Genomic DNA, 24459 nt, shown 5'->3' with positions numbered 1-24459 from the left:
ATGTCACTAATCACTAGTTTGCCAAATATAAAGAGCAATATTTGATTAACTAATTAGAGAAGCCTCAAACAAATCAAGATTAGATTTTAATTCTCAGTTTAGCTACAAATTAGCCATGAGTAAAAAAAGGAAAAAAGGAAAGTCAAACTATGCGTCAATTGGTTTAGCTATACATACAGTAGTAAGAGACTGCAGTGACACACTTGCGTCCTTTATGCATAATTTACCTTCTATTTGCCAGGGTATCAGGAGAAAGGCATTAAGGTGAATGTTTATAGAGTTTTCTCAATTTACCAAAAAGTCCGAAATGGAGTGAAAATAAAGATGTGATTCAGTGAGTAGCCAATTACATTAGAATACTCTCTGAAGATGCTAGGTTGTAAAGAATATAGTGTACTTTTACTAAAATGTAACAATTACTACACTGTACCAACAAAATTAACACCTTCACTACCCAAACAACCATATAAATGCATAAAACCCAGGATAAAAACCATTAGATTGTCAGACTCTCTATAACAGGCTTTCCCCCCCAGTTATCCCCATCTGCATCTAAAAGATCCTAATTACCATGAAAACAACAAAACCAACCAAAACACATTCAAGCATCCCTGTATGGTCCCTGAATCACTCCGCATACACTCACTAAGCAACTTTGTAACCGAGGAAGGTCACAAAGTACGGAGGAATCCAGAGAAGATGCAGAAGGATAATGTGATGAGTGCCACAACGATGTTCAAGTGCCCCCCAAGCCCACAGAGAATAAAGTCTCTTCTAAAACAAGGGGGGAGGAGGACATAAAAGGTGCAGCATTAAGGGTTCTTAAGCAATGAAATGGTACTGGCTGGAGAGTTAAATGCTTTAGAAACACAGACTGCAGGACTCTAGAATGTTAGCAGAATGCTGTTGGAATGACTGAGAACAGAGTCTAGGCTGAATAAGAGAAGCCTGTTAAGCCAGAAGGGAGAGCTGACTTGGGGGACATGCAGGGGAGGTGAAAATGAGATGACAGTCATTGAGAATGAGGGACCGGGAAAAAGTGGAAAAGAGATTATTCTCAGAAAAGAATTTGAATTTGAAGGCTAAGAAGTAGGATGTGATGATCACATAAAAGTTCTGATTATTTTAGTATTTTTATCATATTAGTTTAACAAATTTATATGCATTAAAACATTTTACATTTTGACCAGGTTCATAGGTATGTGATTTATGTTTATTAAGGTTGTTGTAGGGGTTTAAAGGTAAGCATGTGATAAGAAGGTGGCATTTTGGGGTAATAAAAAAGTCTGTTTTTCTCAGAATTTGGAAAGTCAGTACATATCAGATGGACAGGCAGAAAAAGATAAGCAAAATCAAGGAAATTTCTAAGCCAGTTTATAGGAGAAGAGGCTGGGTTAGGTGGAAAAAAAAAAAAAAGACAAGCAGAGGCTAGGGAAAAACTCTGAAATTGGGCAGGTAGGTCTTGAAGGCAGATTTGTAAACAAAAACTCTTATCTTCTTTTGCATTAACATAGTTCTAAATTGACATTTTAATGAAAATTTGAAGCTCTGTCCAGTTAAAAACCTTTAAAAACTTTATCATATGCATAAAAGTGGTTTCTAAGAAAACAGAATTTTGCAATTGTGGATAACAAACCCTTTGCAGATACAGAAGTAATTCGGTGTTTGTCCTTGATTATTTTTTTGTTTTGAGGTGCTGGTCCTAAACTGTCTAATCTACTATGAAAGAACTAGTAATACAGAAAACATACTAAAGCATCTTCTCACTGTAGTAGTTGTTCAATAAAATTACATGCAACTTAAAACTCAATCATACTGAGGAACTTTTTTCTCCCATATTATCTTGCCCCTTAAATAGTAAGAGGTAAGCACAACTAGGTTTCCAATATAGCTTAAAAAAAATCACAGGAAACAAAAATTGTAAGGCTGAGTTTCAATATATTAAAAGCTGAAAGAAAAAAGGACTTTTGGCATATCCATAATGTATTTATGTAACCAAATTAAAATGATCCTATTTTAAATCCAATTAAAGCGATCCGAAGCGGTGAGGAGGTTGAGGGATAACTGAAACAGGGAGGCGTAATTCATCACATCCCCAAGAGAACTAGAGTTCTCCCAAAAAGCAACACCACAAACATCTAATTTACAAGATAAAAATACAGTGAACATATAAACAGGTAAATCTGAAACAGATGTATCTGTACACATTTGATCTGTGAATCATAAGTGAAAGGCAGACCTACTCCTGGTCTTTGTAGAAACAACAGAAATTTAAGTCCTGCCCAATGCACCACAAATATCAATATGAGCACTTAGGTACTCAGCAAGGAATTGTTTTTGACTATTGCAACTGAGAATTCAAAACAAAAAAGAAGAAATTATATGAAAGTGGATTTGTGGGTCTCACAGCAAGATTAGCTGGTTAAGAAAAAATAATAACCTTCTCATGCTGTGGCACTGATCGTTAGCAGAAGATGGATCATCACACCTGGGCTCCAGGAGTGGTAGTCAAGAGCTCCACTACAGGGACACAAGTGCCACAGGGCGTAACTGACAAAATGAGAGGGCACGAGTCAGCTTTTCAAAGGTGATTACTTCGCCAACCGCTTTCTCCTTTCCTGACTCCAGAGGAAAACATAAGGGAATAAACAAGGAGCACCGCAATAGGTGCCACAGTTCAGGAGTTAGCGACAGCTCCTCTTGTTTTGCATCATTTTTCCCCAAGCCCAAGGCAATGATAGAGGCAAGAAAGAATAAGGGAGTAAATAAAGCGATTAACAGCACAGGGCTCAGAATCATCTAGTTCAGGTGACTTTGCAAAAACCTCTAATTCTCTTTCAGTGTCCTCATTAGTAAAGAGGGATCATAAAGGAGATCACAAAAGTACCTCCCTCAAAGGGCTGTCGTGAAGACCAAAGTAGATGTATAGAAGAGTTTATCACAGTATTTTTTCATTCAAATTGTAGTCGTCGTCGTCGTCGTCGTCGTCATCATCATCATCATCATCATCGTCATCTGGGCCTAAATTTATTGCATTTAAGTGTTTTGGTTGATTTTCTTCTTAACATTTACCAGTTTCTTCCTTTGAATATAAGGGAAAAAATATATTTCTTCCCTACCTTCTTTATACTATCACATAAAATATTTAATCTTGAAGTTGGTGAATACAGGTGTCCTTGAATGACCTGATGCTCTGGAAAGGTTTTATCTACACTTACAATCTTAGAAAGTTTCCAAAGTACAAAAATTCAACCTCAAATATTTCACTCTCCATTTCCATGGAGATTTCAACAGAATCCAATTTTGTAGAGCTGGACTGTCCAATACAGTAGCCACTAGCCAAATGTGATTACTGAGCACCTGAAATGTAACATAATCTAAACTAAGATGTCCAATAAATGTAAAGCACACACTGGATTTCTAAGACTTAGTATGAAAATATAACATAAAACATTCTGATAACCATTTTTCATATTGGTTACATGTTGAAATGATATTTTGAATAGGAAAATAAGATTAAAATTAATTTTACTTAAATAACTTAAAATTACATATGTGGTTCCCATCTGCAGTCCTCATTATGTTTCTACTGAACAGCACGGCTACGAACGTGGGGAGGACACAATGACACAAGGCAACCAAATGCTCCTCAAGGACTAGGCATACCGGTAAGATAGCCAACCGACCTACCCTGGCTCGTATTTGCCAAGTTAAGATCAATTTCTGTTCATTGTAAGCTCAATATAAGCTGCAACTGGGCCCACTAAAGGAAGTGCCTCAGGTCTACTGCAAATATGCTTATTTTCACATTTCAGTTTGGAAACAAGTTTTAAACTTGAGCCACAAGTTGCCACATATACTGTTAGGGAAGCAATCTTGAATTCTGATTAGAATTTCGGTAAAATGAATAGTTTCTTTGGGGAGAAAGAGAGCTGTGACACATTTCTATTTGGGACTCTTTGGGAGTGCTTGGCCTACCTCAACACCTAATTACAACTGTCCATTCCTCTGTCACTTGTCAGAAGCCATGCTAGATGGGACAGGACTCTGGATGACAACAAGACCCTGAGACAGACTGTAAAGAATTCTTCTCCCATCCTTGGGGAGTGTCTCTCTGCCCACCCTCCCCAGCAACAGATATTGAGGTTCATAAAACAATTAACGTATGAAATATATTTCCTTTCTTTGTCAAGAATTTCCCAGTACTCTTGAACCTAAAGAGGTTAACACTATTTACTCCTTTCGGTCTGGCAGGCTACAGTTTATTCTATTTTTAAAACTGGTATGAAATAAAAAAAATTTAAAAAAAGCAGTGAAGAAAGCATCACAAGTAATCAAAACTGATCTCTGCATCAAGGAAACATTTATTTGGACCATTAAAAAGTAAGCAAAGGCATCTTTCAAATGAACTGTAATCTCCTACATCATTCTATAAAAGAATACACAGGTTCCAATACAACCTTTTCACATAAAGCAAGGTGTAATCATGGCACAAATGGAAAACCAATTTCAGGAGGAGGAAACAAAGGTTTTGTATATCACCCATCTATCCACTTTTGCAATCACAATTTTACCACTTTGGACGTTAAGAAAAATAGTCTGTCCACATAAGCTAGGCTATTCAGGCATTTAGAAAGCACGATCCCTGCGGTTTGGATTTGTTAGGTAGGTAGGAAATCAAGGGAGCTGAAGTTACAATGTATCATTTCCTGCTGTGAAAGATATCACACGAAAATTCACTCAACAGCTGTCACCACTGAAATTGAAATTAGTTTCTTTTTACAGCTAAATCCCTAGTAAATGGTATCCAACTTGTGTTGGCCCAGGTGATTTTCCCTGCAGTTAGTTATTCTAAATGAGAACACAATCAATGAAATTCTGTTATAAAATGAATGTAAATTATTTTCCACAAGCTTAAAGTCTGAAGTTATATTTTTAAAAATCTCCCTAAAAACTACCATCACAATATGCAGTGTACTAATCTATATTTCTCTACAACTGGGACAAATTCTATGATAGCAAGCGGTTCACACATCCAATAAAAATCAGCATCATATGGGTTTCCACATCAAATGAGAACTAGAACCACCATACTTGCCAGTTTATTTTGGGTTGGCCTCATCTTGCTCCATATGGTTCATATTTTCTTATTTATTCCAATTTCTAAGTTTCAACAACCCAATAAACTGTGAGAGCTAAAAGGTTCATCTCATTTTTCCATCAAAAATATCTGTACCTTACATTTGTCAAAAGTCACTGAACTGTACCTTGAAAGTAAGTGCACTTTGTAGTATGTAAATTAAACATACTACAATAAAACTGTGTTTTTAAGCCAGTCAATAAAACTGGTTTAAAAAGTAAAATACATAGATACATACTGGCAAGATATATTCAAACTACAGACCTACATACGTATTTTCAACATACACATTTAAAGCCTTCAACAAATACCTCTATTTTCATAAGTAAATTTTTTATATTGCTTTACATTCTTAGCATATATTCTAGTAGTATAACTGATTTGATTTTGACCCAAGAGAGTCAAATAATTACAATACAGAAGGGTTGCCTAAGAGAGCAGTAAAGAAAAATTGAGGAGGGCGGGGAGCACGGAATAAAGTTCTAACATCCGGCAGAATTAACACATTAAATCGATGGACATCTCACTTCCCCACCATAACCCACGGAGTGTGGAATGTCTCTGAGGTGGGCCATCACGAGTTCATGGTATCCTATGATCGCCTCCTCACATTTGTTCTCTAAGAACAGTAAAAAACCAAGGACACTATGTTTTTAGGATTTTGATGGAGATTTGGGGAGGGGGAGAAAACAAACAAATAAGAGAAATCAAACAAACAAATAAAAATAATTTTTTCAGTCAGTGATGTTGCTTGTGAAGAAAACAGTGTGAGGTAATATCGCAAAGCACCTGGGGGTGCCTCACAGAGGGCGACGAGGAGCGGACCTCCGTCAGATCTAAGACCCGCTGTTACACTCGGTTGACGCCTCTTCCTAAGGGCCACCTTCACATTCCGTACACCAGGGTAGCTCAACTAAAAAAATGGGCTTTTTTATTTATTTTGTATTATCTTTTATAGAACTACTTTCTAAACAGTAGTTACAAATAAATGAGAGGGCATTAAACCTTCAGTGAGTCTTGGTGGTCTGTCTTTTCCTCAGCCCAGTTTATCAAATTTTGTCTTCTTTTTACTGAGTAAAGGTCAATTGTGTCAGGAATGCTAGGAGGTCTTCTTAGATGAACTAAACATTTAGATAATAAGATCACCACAGGCCACACAGGGCATCCGTTGACTCAGAAAGCGCCAAGAGAAGAGTCACAGCCTGCCGGCGGCTCCAAGCACTCCTCGTCTGTGGCGTTTCTGGGCACAGTCCTGCACAGGTGGACAGCTCAGGAGCAGGGAGGCAAAATCCCGCGCAGCACGTGCAGGAGCTGCCCGGGTGTAGGAGCCTCACGACCGCAATTGCCACAATTTCTAATGACAACTCCATAGGTTTAACTGCCGGAGCCGCCTCAGAGCTGGGACTCTAGAGGCCATTAATCTAAAACCACTGCTGTGATTTTTTAAAATACACGTAATTATCAAATATGATTTCAAGTCATATTTGAAATACATATGATTAGAACTGTGCTGTCTGAGTACCCAATAGCCCCAACTGGCTATTGAATTTTTTATTTTAATTAATGAAAATGCAATCAATTAAAAATTCACACTAGCCGTATTTCAAGCATCCAAGAGCCCTATGTGGCCACTGGCTGTTGGATTGAACAGCACAGGTATAGAACGTTTCCATCACATAGAAAGTTCTACTTCGTAACACTCAACAAATTACATTTAGCTGCTAATATACACTATCACAATAGCTACCACGATGCTTTCTCAGGCTTTTTAAGAAAGTTATTTCCTACAGCAGCATCATCATTTTATATTTTGTTGGCACTTTAGGCCTAACACAGTGTAAAATAACTAATTTTCTTTATTATTTAACTAGAGGACAATCACAACGTTTTAAAGAAATACAATGAGTGAAGAATAAGACATGGCAGATAAAAAAACCACTACAACATAATCATAAATTTTGATTTCCAGGACACCTGCCAGTATCCACAAGCCAGAATGCCTGACGAAACTCTGGAGTCAAGGAGCTAACAGAAACCTAAAATGCCTAACTGGGGATAAGCTGCAAGAGCGCTGCTACACACGAGGCCTCACTTTCTGCTTGAGACTCTGTGCTCCCACAGAATCACGTGCCTTGACTATGCCAGCAGTCTTCGTAATTTATTATAGTTACGTCAGCTTAAATTCTCCCTTTTCTGATTAACAATAAGTCCTGTGAGAGCAGAAATACATATCCCTAGAACATACACCATGTCTAGCACCAAGTAGGAGTTCCTTTATATGTGTCAAGCAATAAATAAAACAACTCTTAGGAGGCTAAAAGGTTAGTGACCATGTATTTACTAAATACTTCTCTCACCAAGTGCCTCCACAAGTTGCAGGCACTATGTACAACCTCATTACAAAGTCTACTGTTTGCAAAGGTATACATTTGCCTTGGCTAGCTAGCCAGTCGAAGAGACTGAAAAGATTTTCTATCTTCTTTTGGTATCATTAAAAAGAAAATCAGTAATTTATATTTTATTTGGTTTATTTTGTTTTTATATTATTATATTTATTTTATATATGTGAAAATCATTTGTTAACTGTTTTTTAACTTTAAAACATGTCAAGCTAGCAAAGTCACTTAGGCTAACCAAAAAGCCCAGGGAAATTTAGTATTCTACATAAATCAAGAGTGGTAGTTTACTTGTAAAACTAAAGAAAACTGATATAAAAAGCTGTTTTAAACGCCCCAAAAGAAAATCCTCACTGTAAAAAGCAGATCAATGGTCCTCCAAAGACATTCACAGTTGACTCCCTGGAAGCCCTGAAAATGTTAGGTCACATGGCAAAAGGCATGAGGCAGATGCAACTGAGGTTAAGGACCCTGCAATGGGGCGACTATCTTGGATATCCACGTGGATCAATCTAACCACATGAGCCTGAAAGCAGCAAACTTCCCCAGGTGGAAGCAGGAGATGCAGCAGAGGGGGAGGTGAAAGAGATTTGAAGCATGAGGACTGACACGCTGTTGCAGGCTCTGACACACTGTTTCTGGACCCGCATGCAAGGCCCAGAAAGAAGCCTTTCAAGGGCCCATGGAAAGCATCAGAAGGAGCGGCAGAAGCCCTCTTGGGGCAACGATGGGTACCTGGCTGACAGCCAGCAAGGAAACAGGACCTTGGTCCTTCAACTGCAAGGAACTAAATTTGGCCAACAACATGAGCGAGCTTGGGAGCAGATTCTTCCCCAGGGTCTCCAGGAAGGACCATATCGCCCTGCTGACAGCTTGGGTTTAGCTGGTGACACCCAGGTCAGATTTCTAACCCGTAGAACTGTGTGAAAATAAATTAGCATTGTTTCACACCTCTAAATTTGTGGTAATTTGTTATGGCTCCAACAGAAGGTCCTGGTCTGGATGCACTAATAAGGTTTAAAATTCAGCTTCCTGAATTTCATCCTGTTTAAGTCTCTTGTTCACTTGTTAAGAACTCTGCCAACTTCTCATCTGGGCAACATGACACCCTTAGAATAATGAACTCCTTCACATCTCCAAAGCTATACGCCGCCTAGTTTGCTACTGTTCTTTGTTCTTATCGCCATCTGCTGGAAAACATCTATGCTACAACTTGTCTTCACAGGGTTATCCAACCAAAGAAGCCTAAAATACCCAATAACTGGGGGATGGCTAAGTAAAAGTAGATGTATCTATCCTCAACTGAATGCTATAAAGTCACTTATAATTAAAGCCATGAAATCAATTACTTACTTTATTACATGGTTATTACATATTAAGTAAAAAAAATTAAGTTTACCCACTTTAATTATAATTACATAAAAATACACATAGAGATTACAGCAAAAGCCTAGCAGCCATTGTATTAGTGAGGTAGGATTTGTTTCTTCTATTTTTTTCAAATTTTATATATTGTGCCTACAAACTATCAGAAACAATGAAACAACATTAAATTTGTAACAAAATAACAGGTACCGCCTCTCAGGAAAGATTTCCCATGCCTCTCTCCACTTGGTTAAGCTACAGCATTCTTGCAGTGCAGCCTTGGGTGGGGCGGGGCGGGGCGGGGGGGGGGGGGGGGGGGCGGGGCACAGACTGGCTTCCTTTCCCTGTTAAAATATAAACTTCTTCAATTAAGGAACAACATCTACCTATTCCTTTGTACTTCATCAGAGTATCCATTATAGTGTCCTTAACACATTAGGCTGCTTTTAACAAAACGCTGACTCTTGACAAGTACATCTCTAAGAAGGCATGAACGCTTTCCAGACATGTGTGAAAAAAAAATAATTCAAAGACAATAAATAACAGAAACAAATATATTTTTTTCTAATTTACTAATATCTTAGAAGGCACCTGAAAAACCTTCACTGAGCTAAAAGTTTGGTATTGCCGTATGTAGAAAAGGAAATAAATATTATAGTTCAAGGCACTGCCAAGAGGCTGGAAACCGGCAATGAGAGAGCTGACAAACAACTGCAGCCTGTGGACCATGTTAATGAGGCTTTCATTCTGGCCTTCAATTGATGGAAGTATATATCTACTAAATCTTTTTCTAATATTGTACATGAATTCCCACAGTTTTCTGATTTCAAAATGAGAACTAATTTTAAAAAAATAAATAAATAAATAAACACTGAGAACTGTACCACTATGGATAGGGGGAAAAGCTTTCTTACAGAGACTGTATTCCTGACATAGAAATCTTTGCCAGCACATTCTTTATAGGAATAAACAGAAATGTGTACCTATTAACCAAATGTACGACATTAGGAAAAAAGTCACAAAAATAGTCTGTAATAATATCAACTGAATGAAGGTACTTCCATTATTTTAAAAGACTTTAAATTAAAACTCAATATAAACATCTATTTACAAATTCAAGATGCATTACAAATTAATCCATGTGATACAGTGTATTTGCTACTGGCAATACTTTCTTGGCTAGCTTGTTTTATCCTTTATTTACACTTCATTGTTGGATTAAAATGTAGTATGGTTAGAAGAAAAAAATATAATAAATGCATGTTTTTGAAATTATTCTTTAAGAAAAACATTAATGAAAGCAACTATTAAAGTGAATTATTATATGCTGTCCCCATTCATTTCATATCTCGAGGTGGAGGCGTGAGGAGGAAGGTATCACTATGGGGAATGGAGTTATTTTTAAGGGAGAAAAAAAATCTCAATCATACAACTGAAGTTATCATATGCAAGTTTCCCTCTCTAGTCTTACCAATTTTACCCTGCATTTGTGGCATAATGAATAAAAATAATAATCTTTAACATACACCTTGATAGTCTAATACTATTTTATAAATATTATCCCATGGGTATCATTAGTAAGGTAGCAAAAATATTTATGTACGATAAACTTCTACATTCACAGGAACATATCCCAAGACCCTTATATATCTCCAAATTAAAAAATTACTACACTATATAATTCATCCTAGAAAACATAGTGATATAGGAGAATGACTATAAAGTCACACTGAGATGCAGACTCATTAGATGACACACCTAATGATATGTGACTTGGGGAAAGCAGAAACAATGTTTATACAAACTCTCTCTGTCTCTTTCGAGTTTATAACATTTGGGCTAAGTCTAAGCAACTTTATTCCATTTGAGAAGTTCTTGGTATCAATTTTCAAAAATAGTATAGTCTTATAAAATAATCCAGTCACTTCTTTTGAGGGAAGTGTAGTACTCTTTGTTTGAAAAATCAGGTTTTAATGTGAACTTACTGGGGCTCCATCACCAAACTTTAAAATCGGAATAATGAGAAATGACCATCTATTACCCTCATTGGGTTTCTCTGAGTACGAACTAAAAAGCCATGTTGGAAAGTACTTTGTAAAGTCTTGCCAGTTTGATTTCTTGATGCTGTCTCCTCCTACCTCTTCTAAAAACTTCGCCCTTCAATTATTTCATCTTCATCTCATAGACATCATGTTCCCCTTATTCTATGAATACGCTTAACTTTCCAATCTTAAGGAAAAAAATAAAATAAAACAGTCCTTCAACCATGAAGCTCACTGAAAGAAGGTACAGTCCTCTTACCTTCCTTGCTCTACCCAAAGCAGCCTACACTCCCTGTATGTCCACAGCCTCAGTCCTCAGTGACTCCTTGACTCCTCACAGGAATCGGGTTTGCATCTGCACCACTACAAGATTGTGGCTAAACCACCAGTGACTCACATGTGCCTAATCCAACTAACATTATGAAGTTCTGACCTGACTTTCCTATGGAATTTGACAGTGTTTACCTTTCCTTTTTCAAATCTTTCCCTTAGTATCTCTGATACTTGATACCACTATCCCTTGCTGTGTTCCTGTTTCATTCAAGATTCCTCCCTGGTATTTTCACTAGTTTCTCTTTTAACTCATCTCCTACCTCCATTGCTGTGCATCACATGTCACTTAAACACTGATATTCTACGGGTTCTCTTCAGGAACATTCTCCCTTTTCCTATCACTCCTCTCTCTCCCTGCGTGAGCAGCCATTCCCCTGATTTTAACTACCAGGTGTGCTGTGATGATTGCTATGTGTTTCCCCTGGTGTACCCCTCACTCTTAATGTGGTTTCTATTTGGCTACTTACTAAACACCCCCCTCCCCAACATACTCCAACTAAACATTCCTCCCAATATACTCGACAGACATCAAGTTTTAAAATGTCTGAAACTACTAAACTTATAATCTCAGCAATCACATTCATTTCCTAATCTCCTTGTCTTCCTTTATTCTCCTTCTTAATTAATGAAACATCTTCATTCAAGTAAAATTAAAGTTCAGTCCAAACTGAGTACCCACTGTGAGCCACTACAGTGCTAAGGAGTATGGAATCCAAAACCAGTAAGTCACAGCCCCATTACTTAAGGAAATAATTCAGTGAGAGGCACAGTTCAATTAATAAAATTAAGCACTTTGCAATTAATTCTTAACAGAAAGGTTTACAAATTTTGTAACATGTTTAAATGCCTCTTCCTCAAATGAAATCAAAACTGCAAATTCCTTTAAGAACAGAAATTATGTCTACTTTTAAAATTCTAACCAGATAATTGTTATCCCAAAGTTCTTTGAGCATTTAAGTCCTGTAAAGTGATTTGAGAATTTCTCTGTATTGATACTTCAATTTTTACAAGTATTTTTATCATTATCCCAAATTAGTTTTATTGACAAATTTAATTAAAATCACATTTATCATCCCACTTTGATCATTAGAGCACTAAAAATTAGATCTAATAATTTCAGTCTCTACCTCCAAATGTCCATCCCTCTAGGTAACATTTAAATTATACAGTTTATGCAAATCAATGATTATTTTTTCCCAACAAGATTATCATTAGAGTCTCTCAAACCAAGTGCTATGCATTCCTATTTTGACATAAGCAACAGGAAGGTAAAAGGAAGGCACTGCATTCAGACAACCAAAAGAGACAATTCAATATGATTGAAAGCCATATCTCAAGGTTACTTTGTACAACAGGAAGTGTCAAACTCTGCACATCAACTGCCACCCCACATACAGATGTCTTTGACATGGTAATAAAATGAGAAACCATTTGGTTTAATAATAATAAAAAAGCAACACCAATTGGTGCATATTACATGTAGCATCTAGCCCTGGTTGCCTAGCAACCAGTCAGGAATGAACTGCACAGAGAATGAAAGCCCTAAACGAATGTACAGTTTGTGCAAGTTTCAAGGACTCGAAGAGATATGCCAGTAGTTAATCTAAATTCTAGTTGACAATTACCATACTGAGGTGGAGTGAGGAAAATCCATCATTATCGCATGGAATTGAGCATTGACTAGAGGTGTAATTTGGCCCTTTTAGTTTGTATATCCTATACCAGCAGTTTTATAGGAAACATTGCCACAATATGATTTATAAATTTAAAAACTACACATAAGTAAAAACAAACTATTAATGTTATAATATACATTCATTCACTCAACAAAACGCATAATGAATACCTATTGTGTGCCAGATACTGTCCCAGCCACTGGAGACACAAATATGAAAGTCACTTCATAAGTTCTCAAGCAGCTCATACTCTAATGGAGTAATCAGACAAGTAAACAGACAATTACAACATCATAAGGTCTATAATACATAAGTAGCTACAGGGTATTACGGAAATACATATAAAAAACATCAGATTCTGACTAAGGGGTGGGAGATGGGGGGAACTAAATGAGGACACGAGCTAAGTTTTAAAGAGCAAGCAAAATTTAGTCAAGTTATAAAAGTGGCGGGAGGGGAGAAGAGCATTCCAGGCAGAAGGAAAAATATTTACAAGGGCAGAGAATTAAGAGCACACTGTATCAGAGCAAGGCATTTGATGCCACTAGGAGTTAGGGTACCAGTACTGAAAAAAGAATCCAAAGAAACAAGCCAGGCTTCTTCCAGAGAACCTAGTAAGGCTAAGGACTTCAGACTTCATGCAAAATGAAATTGAGGAGACAAAATGGTTTTAAGCCAAGGAATAATATAATAATTCTGGTAATTATGTGAAATATTTTAGGGAGGGCAAAGTGGGTGTCAAGAACAGATAAGAGGCTAGTATAGTAAGATATGTACACTGGAGGTAAAAGCATCAACAGATTAGAACAAGTCGGGGGTGGGCATTGGGGAAGTGACTCAAACATGACTCACTACCACAATGCTCTAGGAAATTTAACAACTAGGTACAATTATTTGTGATACTCAGTCCTGATGAAATATTAGCCTGATCCCCTCACCCAACAAAACAATTACACAGCGTTAAAAAAGTATCTGGTAGGAAAAGTTACTAGAGAGAAAGGTAGGAGAGGGGAGGGGGGAAAAAGGAGGGAAGGGAAAAAAAGAAGGAGAAAAACACAAAGAATATTAAAAGATAGTGGAAATTAGTATCTATCCAAGTTTATGAATGAAAAGTGATATTCTCAGCTTTAAAAAAAAAAACTTAAAAACCATAAAGGAAACCAGTATTGGTGCTTGGCTACATGAAACTTGAAAATGTAGGTATGTTGGATAATGTGACATCAAAACCTTTCAGAAAAAAGTTTGTAACAAACACAATGAAGAGTTATTATCTTTTATATTTACTTAAGACCAAATAAAATCAGGAGATGCTATCAATACATGGGCAAAAATACAGATAGGTAATCTCATCCCAGAATAAAAATGGGTAATTAAATGTTTTAAAATCATTCTAAATAATAAATGTAATGTATATGATTACACAAGTATCTCTATGATTAACTATTAAATTAGCAACTGTTTTGGCTGCCCCAGCTTGTTTACAGTGTGGTAACATGGACAATCTTGTACAATATGAAATATAAGTAGAATAAGATTTTTTAAAAAAATATACTTAAATCTTTAAAACAATTCATACACTTTTTGATTAAGTAATTCCACTTCTGAAAACCTTTGCTAAAGAAATGGTCAAAAATATAGATAAAGGTATACATATGGCATTTTCTATACTAGTGAAAAGAATTGAAAGTAGTCCAAATGTCCCCCAAAGAGAGAGAAATACACTACAGTATGTCCACGTAACAAAACATCGTATAGTCACTAAAAATTGTTTTTGGAGAGTCTAAAAACAAAAAGCCTTACAATCTTTATTTTAAAAGGAAAAAAACAGCAAATTATATAAAAGTATAATCTCAATACTGGGTTTTAAAACATTATAAAAAGAAGCAGTATTCTGGGTAGTCATAATGGGTTGTTCCTTTTACTTTCTTGGTTTTTCTAAGCTTGTTTGTTTTCTTTCATGAGGATATATTATTGTTGTATTTGGAAAACAAATCCCACCTATTTCCTCCATCCCCCATAATACATGTGGGGGTCACAAAGTATGCCTTGGCCGTTAAGTAAATAGCTCGTTCTTTGTGATCGTCCTTTCTCCAGTCTTCTCTGCTCATTTCAACTTAAACTTACCAACTAGTTCTATACACTTTTATTGAATTTAAACAGTTGTCTATAGTATCCTAAAATTAACGTTAACGAGCGTATTGTATTAAGAACTTCAACTGAAGTCACCAAATTAAAGAAAAAAAAACTAAGCGTTTAGTAAAATTGAAGGGGTTCTCACCACTTTAATATACGTGGCTCACTACAATACACTTACATAACTATAAGCATAACCAGGCTGTGCCTTCATATTACCTGAGGTGGTTAAGCAGGGGCTGAAGTCTCTCATCAGACTGCACGGCAGGCAAGGACCTTGCTGTTAACTAAAAGCAAAGAATAGGGTTAGTAAAAACAGCAAAGGCCAAATATGAACACGTCTGGACACTGAATGCAAAATGGGGATAAGGGAGCAGAGGGCGAAGGAGTACTTAACATGTAAGAACATTTTTCTTTTTGAATCAAAAAATTGTATAGAAAGCTGATACATAATATAATTAAAGCTAACTATATGGTCCTAAGTTTGCACGATATGTCATTGAGTTTACAAGAAAAAGGAGGCAAAACAAAGGATACCATCTGAGTTCTTGAAAAAGCCTCTAGTCATGAAGATATTATCTTTGTAAATAAAAAATGAAAAAACTTCTAAATGTACAGCAATCAATCTTATAGCACTGAACCCTGGAATGATGAAAATTGGAGAGAGAGACATGCATTTACAGCTAAGCCACTGTGAAATTGGTTACATGCAGGAGCACACACACGCTCACACACACTCACACGCACTACCATTTATTCCTCCATTCTGACATGACTATAAGTAACTAAGAATGTCTTTTAAACATACAAAAGGTATTTAATATTGAAATGCGATGTCAAATTGACCTAGGAAACAAAATGTAGGAGCCAAAGTCTTATCTTTAAATACTATGTGTGAGGTTCACAGTATAATCTTGGAAATGCGAGCCTCTGGTAGACTCATTGCAAAAATATAAACTATATCTCTATGTATATCTATTTCTCCATCTGTTCTTAAAAAAGTTCTCTTGTGCTATAAGAATTTGACCCAAAGGAATTAAAAACATTCATCTCAAGTAATTAGATAGCTTGAAGTAACCTTACTAAAGTACCAAAACAAAAATAAAAAATAAATTTCTTCTGGATTCTGTCATGTCAAAATAGTTCTTGTACTCTACTAACAAATCATTTGACAATTCACAAAGAAAAACTTTCCTTAAGAAAAGCAACAAACTGAAAGATATCCTTTGGTTTTATATAGGGTGTCTGTCTTCTCTCTATTTTTTAAGATTTGACTTATTTATAGAGAGATTTGTCTTCTGTCTTTAACTATTTCATACATTAGAATTTTCTAAAAACAGACATTTAATTCATCAAGGCTAATTTTCAATATTATGCAAATAAAATAAAACCATCCACTTTAAAATATCTAATAAATACTATATATGTGAAAAAAATGTTTACTAAAATGCCACATATGGAGTCATTTTTATTAAATCATATCTAATAATGGAGAGATATTCCCAATTTTGCATAAGTCAGCAAAGTTATAGGCTAAAATCAATAAAATGAGACAATTAGTCTGCTGTGATTTTTAACACAACCCAAAGACTCTCTGTATCCCAAAGAAATGTTAACTCTAGTACTTCATGACATATAAAATGGTATCAAGGTTTTACAAACAAAACACTTTAATACACCCTGTATCTGCTAATGTCAAATCCCTTTACAAAATGCCATTTTCATTGTTTAAGAGATTTCATGTCTCAGAACGAAAGTTATCCTCTAAAAACATTAAAATTATTTATCTGGATATTACAAAGGTCAATTTTCTGGAAAAAAAGATGGAGCAGACAGATTGGGTTTTTCTGCTATTTCTGTCAATCTATATAGCATGCTTTCTAATCAAACCATCTATTCTAAATGAAAGCAAATGAATTAAAAACACCTCAGTAACAGCAAACTATTTTTAAATGTCTATTCATTTCCCATAGGAGATTTTTCTCAACTCACTCCTATCTTGATCTCAGCCTTCATTTCCTTTTTCCTAAACTCTTAATACATCTCCATTTCACTGTTGTTTCTGTCTCCATTCTTGCCTCTTCCCTAATTTATTCTCCACACCAAGGCCAGATTGACATTTTCAAAATACAAGTTAACCAGTCCCCTAATTAAAACCATTTAAAGGACTTACGAATGTGGACAACAGTGTGGTGATTGTGGCGGATGGGACAGGAGAGGAAGAAGTGGGTATAAGGGGGCTAAATGATAATGAAAAAATATAATTAAAAAATAATAATTCCCTAAGGCTCTCAAACAGCTCATTCATCAGACATTTTCCTAAAATACTCCCTGGGGCCACATTGTGGAAACACTGGGCACAGGACAAGTGTGACCGACTATGCAGCTTCTGCCAACTCCACAAGATACAACAGGAGGGAACGTATCAGGGAGAAACCTGCCACAGCTCCAGGTTCTGGTACACAGGTGCTCAATGACTGATTCTATCTCCGCCCCTTCCCATACCGCAACTCATTTTCAAGTCTGAAACACTGACAAGAATTCCTGGGCTGTAAGTCAATGCTCTGAGTAAAATTATTTCAAGAAAGATTTGAATTTTGCAAAAGTGTTGCTTTCCACTTTTGTGTTTGAAAGTTTGCAAAACTTTCAAAACAGTATTTTCAAAAAGAGCATATATCTCCTCATGTTAAGGACATGAGGTAATAAAGCTAGTTTTCCACAGCTCTTAAAAGAGGCAAAGCCATCTGCTGACTTCTTACTGACAGATTTAAAGGTCCTTAAACGTCCTTTTAGAGGCTGCTGGCTCCATTGTTCCTTCCAAAATTCCCTGAGCCCAGGCAGTTACTACTCTGTCCACTGGGCTATGAGGGGCAGTGCATCCCTCGCACTTGCAATGTAACAGATGTTTGATAAATATTTATTAGAGGTGTGACAAATCCAAAAACTTGCAACTGTGTAATTCTTATTCACTGATGAAAACATAAGTATATCTAAATTTCACTGTTAAAGTGTTTTCAAATTCCTGCTTTAAGCAAAACTGAATGAAAATCAAAACTAAACTAAATCACAATTATCAGCTTTCCAAGAAAGTAATACACTATCATATTAAGAATTTAGGCATTGGTTTCTTTTACAATCTAAAATGAGTAATTGTCTAGCTGAAATTGACTTTGGTTTCCATATATTTTAGTTATTTGGTTTTTTCTAAAATAACAATGTCCCCGGCCCTGGCTGGTTAGCTCAGTTGGTTATAGAGTGTCGTCCCAATACACAAAGGTTTGATCGCCAATCAGAGCACATACGAGAGTCAGCCAACGAATGCATAAATACATAAATAAGTGGAACAACAAAGTGATCTCTCTCTCCCCCCCTTCCCTTCTCTCCCTCTCAAAATCAATAAAAAACAAACAGACAAACAACAATGTCCTTGACCCACAAATCATCAAGAATGAAAGAGAAAAGGCTATCACAGTTTGCATCTGTGGAGCCTAACTGGGTTGTTTGAGTTAGGGCTGCTTCATGGAAACCATACTAAAGTTGGCATAATTTGCAGTTCATTTCTTATTGTTGAGAAGTTGGAGGTGAGCTGTTAAGATGTCCATTCATTAGTAAGAATATATCCAGCACACTGAATTAATTAATGCAAAGTTTCTGTTTTAGACGAGTATAACAGATTACTAATTCTTAAACAAATCTCATTTTAAAGGTGTCATTAGTCAATCTTGCATTTTGCCATACAGTTCTGTAAAAAAACAACAAAGAAAACTAACTTCATTCTGCCAACTAATGATTCTCCTTTTATTGCCAACAGATTTAAAAGGACATTTAAAAACAAAAACAAAAACAAAAACAAAAAAACAAGAGTCTGGAAGGGTCTGGGCCAGCACCGTCATATCACTCTTGAAGAAACTGGGTTCTTCAGACCATAAGCAGTGACTCGTCAGCCACTGACATCAGAGCCCACACAGCACAGGGCACTCGCCACTGGCACGGTATGGCTCAAAGCGCTCCGCAGCCCGCGCTCCGCAGCCCGCACGTCAGCCAGGCAGAGGCTTTTGCTCCGTCGCAGTCCTTGCTCCGAGAGGACTTCTGCCTCCTCTCATTCCTTTTGCTTTTCAAACCAGACAGTGCTCTTCAAGATTCACAGACCCATGGACTTTGTCTTGAAGATTCCCAAATTTCTGCTCAAATTTTACAATATCTGCTATTTGACTCGAATGGAACCTCCTCTCCGAGGACTTCCCTAACCACCTCTGGTAAAGCAGCACCCTCTCTGTAGGTATTCTATTTCAGGTATCTCACAACACTTATCATTATCTGGAACTATTTATTAGGCTGCTCCCTTCTGTCTGTCTTTCTCTCCCCACAAGAATATAAACTCCATCAGGGCAGGGACATTTTCTGTCTTGCCCATCACTCTTCCCCCACATGCTGCTAAGAACAGCATGTGGTACGGCGCACAATAGGAACTCAATAAATATTGTAGAGTAAATAAAAGGTTCACTTCAAACATTTCCAATAGAAGTATGAGTTTGGAAACATCTGCCCCAGATGCCGACCCTTTTGGTCTTGCGTGTCTAAAGTTTTCATAAGTAAATATGACCTGTGAACTGGAGGAGCCACACGTTTCCCTTTCCCTTTCTAGCTGACGGGTTATCTGAAGTCCTCCCTTTAAAAGGAGGGCAAACACTCTAGGACGCAATGCAGCTTAAACTACAACTCCCCGGTTCAAAGGCAACAAGGAGGCCAACACTAAAAGTCCAAAACTCAAGTTATAGACATCCTATAACAGGCACTACTAAAAAAGTCATCATGACATAGTTCCTTTGTTCTAATCTATGTGTCTTTTTGCTTTTTGTGCACTTTTTTGGCCACTAAATGAGAGCTACAAATAAAGCAGAAATGTCAGCTAATATATATGTTTTCCAACACCACTAAAACCTTAAAACATACAAAATTAAAAGCCTTTTACAGTGAATATCCATTAAAAAAACTTAACCTGGCAATACTGAAACTGCTTCAAAAATTCATATAAAGGAACTAAGGAACAGACAGTTGTAAATGTGACTATTCAAATAAGACTCACTTGACAGATGCAAAGAAACATGCTTTGTCATTATACAATAAGAAAAGTAAAGTGCCGTGTTAAACAATTTCCAAGGTACTATTGCTAAATAAATGGGTTGCATTTTCTTGTAAGTAAATTATTTTGAAAGGGAATCCAAAACATTTGTCTCAAAACAATCCCACCCCAAAAGGACATAAAGTTTCAAGAACACTGAAATCCAAATTAACAATTAGAAGATTAATTCTAATCAAGGATGGTAAAACCTGGATATAAAACATGCTTGATTCTCATATCTATTTAAGAGTAAGGCAAACACAGAAAATAATTTATTCTTAGATTTCACACTTAAAAATTATATCATCATGAAGAATTTTCAGAATTATGATCCTTTAGGTAACTACATGGGTGTTTGTTATATTACTTTACATACATTTATGTTTGAAATAGTTCAAGAGAGGAAGGAAGGGAAGAAGGGAGATGGGGGGAGGAGGAAAGAAAGGAGGGAGGGAGAAGAGCTGACTGATTTTCTAGCGATGTGAGGAATGGGTTGGAGGAGAGTGATCCAGGGATCCAAAATGAAGCACCAATTTGCAGCAGAAGCAGTAGTCATAGAAAGGAGGACACGCATGTGAGTCACATGAAGGATGTATACGCTACATAGCTTCATGTCTACAACAGGAGAACTCAGAGAGGACATCCAGGTGGGGTAGACAGTTGTATTAACTTCAATACAGCAGCTATAGGAAGAGGAGGTTGGAGTGATGAAATGAAATTGTTAGTTTTAAGAATGCTGAATTTGAGGTGCTTATCGATATCCAAAAGGCAACTGAATATATATGGATCTAAAGCCCAGGAGAGGTTATGGAGCTACAGATTTATATTTACGTGTTACCAGCAAATAAGTATCAGGTAAAGCCATGGACTGGCTAAAAACTTCCAAAGATTATGCAGAAAGCAGGGATGTCCGATTGTCACTCACTACTATTTTATTAGGGCAGTATGTTGAAGGTTCATTCCAAGCCACATCCAGAAGGAAAATGGGACTGATAACTGCATCTGCCTGGCTATGGAATGGTAGAGATAGCTGCCAGATGTGTGCTGTCCCTAGTGAGAATGAGATAAAAGAGAAATAAGGAATCTAGCCAATAGATTTAAAAGTTTTATAACACTGATTTTAAGCAACTATAGATTTATTAGAGAGAGAGAGAGAGAGAGAGAGAGAATATGAATGAATACAACCAACAGCTCCTTTAAGTAACTTGTTGCAAACCTGGAATAAATGAATTTCACTTTGTGGGGGGTGGGGAAATTTCCCTGAGGAAATCCTTCTGCCTCCAGCTATGAAGCTGACTGATGCTTTTAAAATCCTAAAGGAGATTGTGCTGTCAGCCAGTTGCTATTTTGAAGTAGAATTTTATTAAGGACCCTGTAGAAAGAAAAAAAATTCAGAGTTTTGTGTTTTGTTTTGTTTTGTTTTTTCAAATGATGGGCATGAAGAAAACAAGAATACACAAAGACGTAACAACAAAAGTAAATATGGTAAGTGGTTCTTTAAGGGTCAACATTTGGAAAACAAAGGTGACTCAATCAATTGAAAATGGAGAACAAGAGGATGACTTCCTTTTAAAATAATAAATCCCTTCTCTCTGAACTACTCACCCAACACTGGCTAAATTAAAACACATAAAAATGACAGGAAAACAATGCTCACTTGGAAAATATTGTTCAATTTTGTTCTCTGGTGTTTTTACTCTCTACCAGTCAACTTAGCTTCCTTACAAAACTCAAGAGAAATGACAATGTACACTAACATTAGAGTTGTACCTTAAAAGAAATCCAAGGTAGGCCCTTGTTTTCATACAATCTTGTTCTACTCAAAGAAGCAGAACAGCGTTCTCTGCCAGTGATACCAAGCCAGTGGCATTTCTGTACATTTACAGATGACAAAGAGACTAAATTCCGGTGGTTTCTGTTCTGGTTTTGTTTTTTATTTCTAATAAATTTCATTTATTTAGAGCAGTTTTAGGTTCACAGCAAAATTGAGAGGAGGGTGCAGACTTCCCATATACCCTCTGCCCCACACATGCATGGCCTCCCCCATCATAAGCATCCTCTGTGAAAGTGGCACATTTATCATCATTGAAGAACCTCCACTGACATATCATTATCACCCAAAGTCCATAGTTTACACTAGGGTTCACTCTTCGTGTTGTACATTCTGTGGATTTGGACAAATATGTAATGACATGTATCCACCACCATGGTATCATACAGGACAGTTTCACTGCCCAAAAAATCCTCTGTGCTCTACCTGTTCATCCTTTCTTCCCCACTACGGTCATACAGTTAGAATCATACCGTTTGTAGCCTCTTCAGATTGGCTTCTTTTACTTGGTACCATGCATTCCTGGTTCCTCCACGTATTTTCATGGTTTGATAGCTCATTTCTTTTTAGCATTCCATTATCTGGAGGTACCACAGTTTATTTCTCCATTCACCACTGCAGGATATCTCTGATGCTAACAAGTTTTTGCGAGTTATAAATAAAACTGCTATGCACATCTGTGTGCAGTTTTTTTGTTTTTTGGGGGGTTTTTTTGTATAGAAACAAGTTTCTAACAGGTGTCTTTTTTAAATGAAAAACAAATGGGGAATGTTTTCAAAATATCTTTATGTTCTCCTCATTTCATAGGCTGCATTTTACTAACTTCATATTTAACCTGTATTTTTAATACCAAAAAATTAGGATATAGATCATAGGAAATGACAAGACGCCTACAGGGAAAATTAAGTTTTTTCTTTCAATAAGTGTGATGCAGGTATCATGTTCAATGAACTTTTTCTAAATGGAGGGGTGTAGATATTTGAGATGGCTCCTACTGTACCTTATAAATCCCCAAAATACCAACTCAAAATCTGGAATTCCATCCCTTTTCTACTAAATTGAAGATGCGCAGATTATACTTTTGCAAATATTCTAAGAGACACACAATCTGTAGGTCAAGAAAAAAATTTTTTTAAACCAAAAGGCAATAATTTATTCAGAGACCCCACAGTTTAAAAAAAAAAAAAAAAAGATATAGCACTAGAGAAAACAGGTTGTTCTATACAACTAGCACTTTTATTACCGGGACCAAGGCAGATGTCAAGTAAAATTAACTTCACAGGCAGCTGCTCTTTTAATTTCATTGATTTTAACAAGGGAAAATCCTCTTTTTGATCTGCATTTTCTTATAATACAATGGATCCCAATTACAAATCCCAAACTGTGATTCTCCACATTATATTCCACCTTGCTCCTGGGAACCGAATTTGCTCCCCAGGTTCACGGTCTCCCTGGGCTGGCAGGGATGCTGTTTGTCACTAATCCTAATGAGCGAATGCTCAGATGGCCATAGTATTTCCCGGTGTTCATGGGGCTTTTACACACATTATCTCATTGGATCTTCACAATAGTTCATCAGTACCGTGCTCCAGTACAAGGAAATTTCTCTATCAGCTGGCCACAAACATGAGTTTCAATGCATAAGATCTAAAAACCAACCTTGTCAAGCTACCTTGTCAAGCAAAACGCATAGATTCCATTTGAGCTCTAAAAATGCCCAAGCAGTTTAATATCCAAAGAATATTAAACAGTGCAGAGGTAACAAGATATTTCCAGTTCAGAGGTCTGGATGATATGGAGAACTGAGAGAATAAATGTGGGAATAGTGCAAGCAGACATCCCAGTGCTAAATTTTGATCATGAAACCTATGGTGTGAAAAGAAGCTTGTTATTCAAAGGCTAACCTAAGCACCTTACCAATGCTCTATATCATTTAGATATGTAAAACAATTGCTTGAGCAAGAAAAAAGGTATTAAAAGATGTGCAGTAATAAATATACATGGATCGCTGAATTTTCTCCCTTAGAGTAAAACACCCATAAAATCATTTCACTTCTAGAATACACTGCTAATTCTGGTTCAAAATTCTTAGGCTATTACAGCAAGCATTTTTACAATTACACTTCTCATAAGCAAAGCAAAGATCGGGCAAGTAAAATTCAGCATGATTTGTTGTTCACATTGACACCCAAGAGACTAAATTGTCAACATTTTGTTTGTCCTTCTAAAGGAGTGCCCTTGTCGAGTAGGAATAAGAGCAGTAACAACACGGGGAGCATTCCTGTCTTTGTACTACATGCAGGGTATTCTACTGGGAGTTCTACATAAACTCTAATGCTCACAATATCCCTAAAAGTGAAATTGTCTCCGGGGTGCCCTAGGGCTTTGCAAACTCTTCAGCCAAAGGCATCTGGAATATCC

General features: G+C 36.7%; 1 protein-coding gene across 1 annotated transcript in view; it reads right to left on the bottom strand.

The window, feature by feature from the left end:
• Positions 1-24459, bottom strand: part of PRIM2 (DNA primase subunit 2) — a 276122-nt gene that overhangs the window by 107240 nt on the left and 144423 nt on the right. Inside the window, exon 7 of the mRNA XM_054569539.1 lies at positions 15305-15372. Coding sequence (XP_054425514.1) covers positions 15305-15372 — 68 coding nt within the window. The remainder of the gene's footprint in view (positions 1-15304; positions 15373-24459) is intronic.

The sequence above is a fragment of the Pteronotus mesoamericanus genome, unplaced genomic scaffold (assembly GCF_021234165.1).
Source record: "Pteronotus mesoamericanus isolate MK-2021 breed Mesoamerican mustached bat unplaced genomic scaffold, CSHL_Meso_final contig_20, whole genome shotgun sequence".
NCBI classification, from domain to species: Eukaryota; Metazoa; Chordata; class Mammalia; order Chiroptera; family Mormoopidae; genus Pteronotus; species Pteronotus mesoamericanus.
This window is presented reverse-complemented; position numbering and strand designations above follow the sequence as displayed.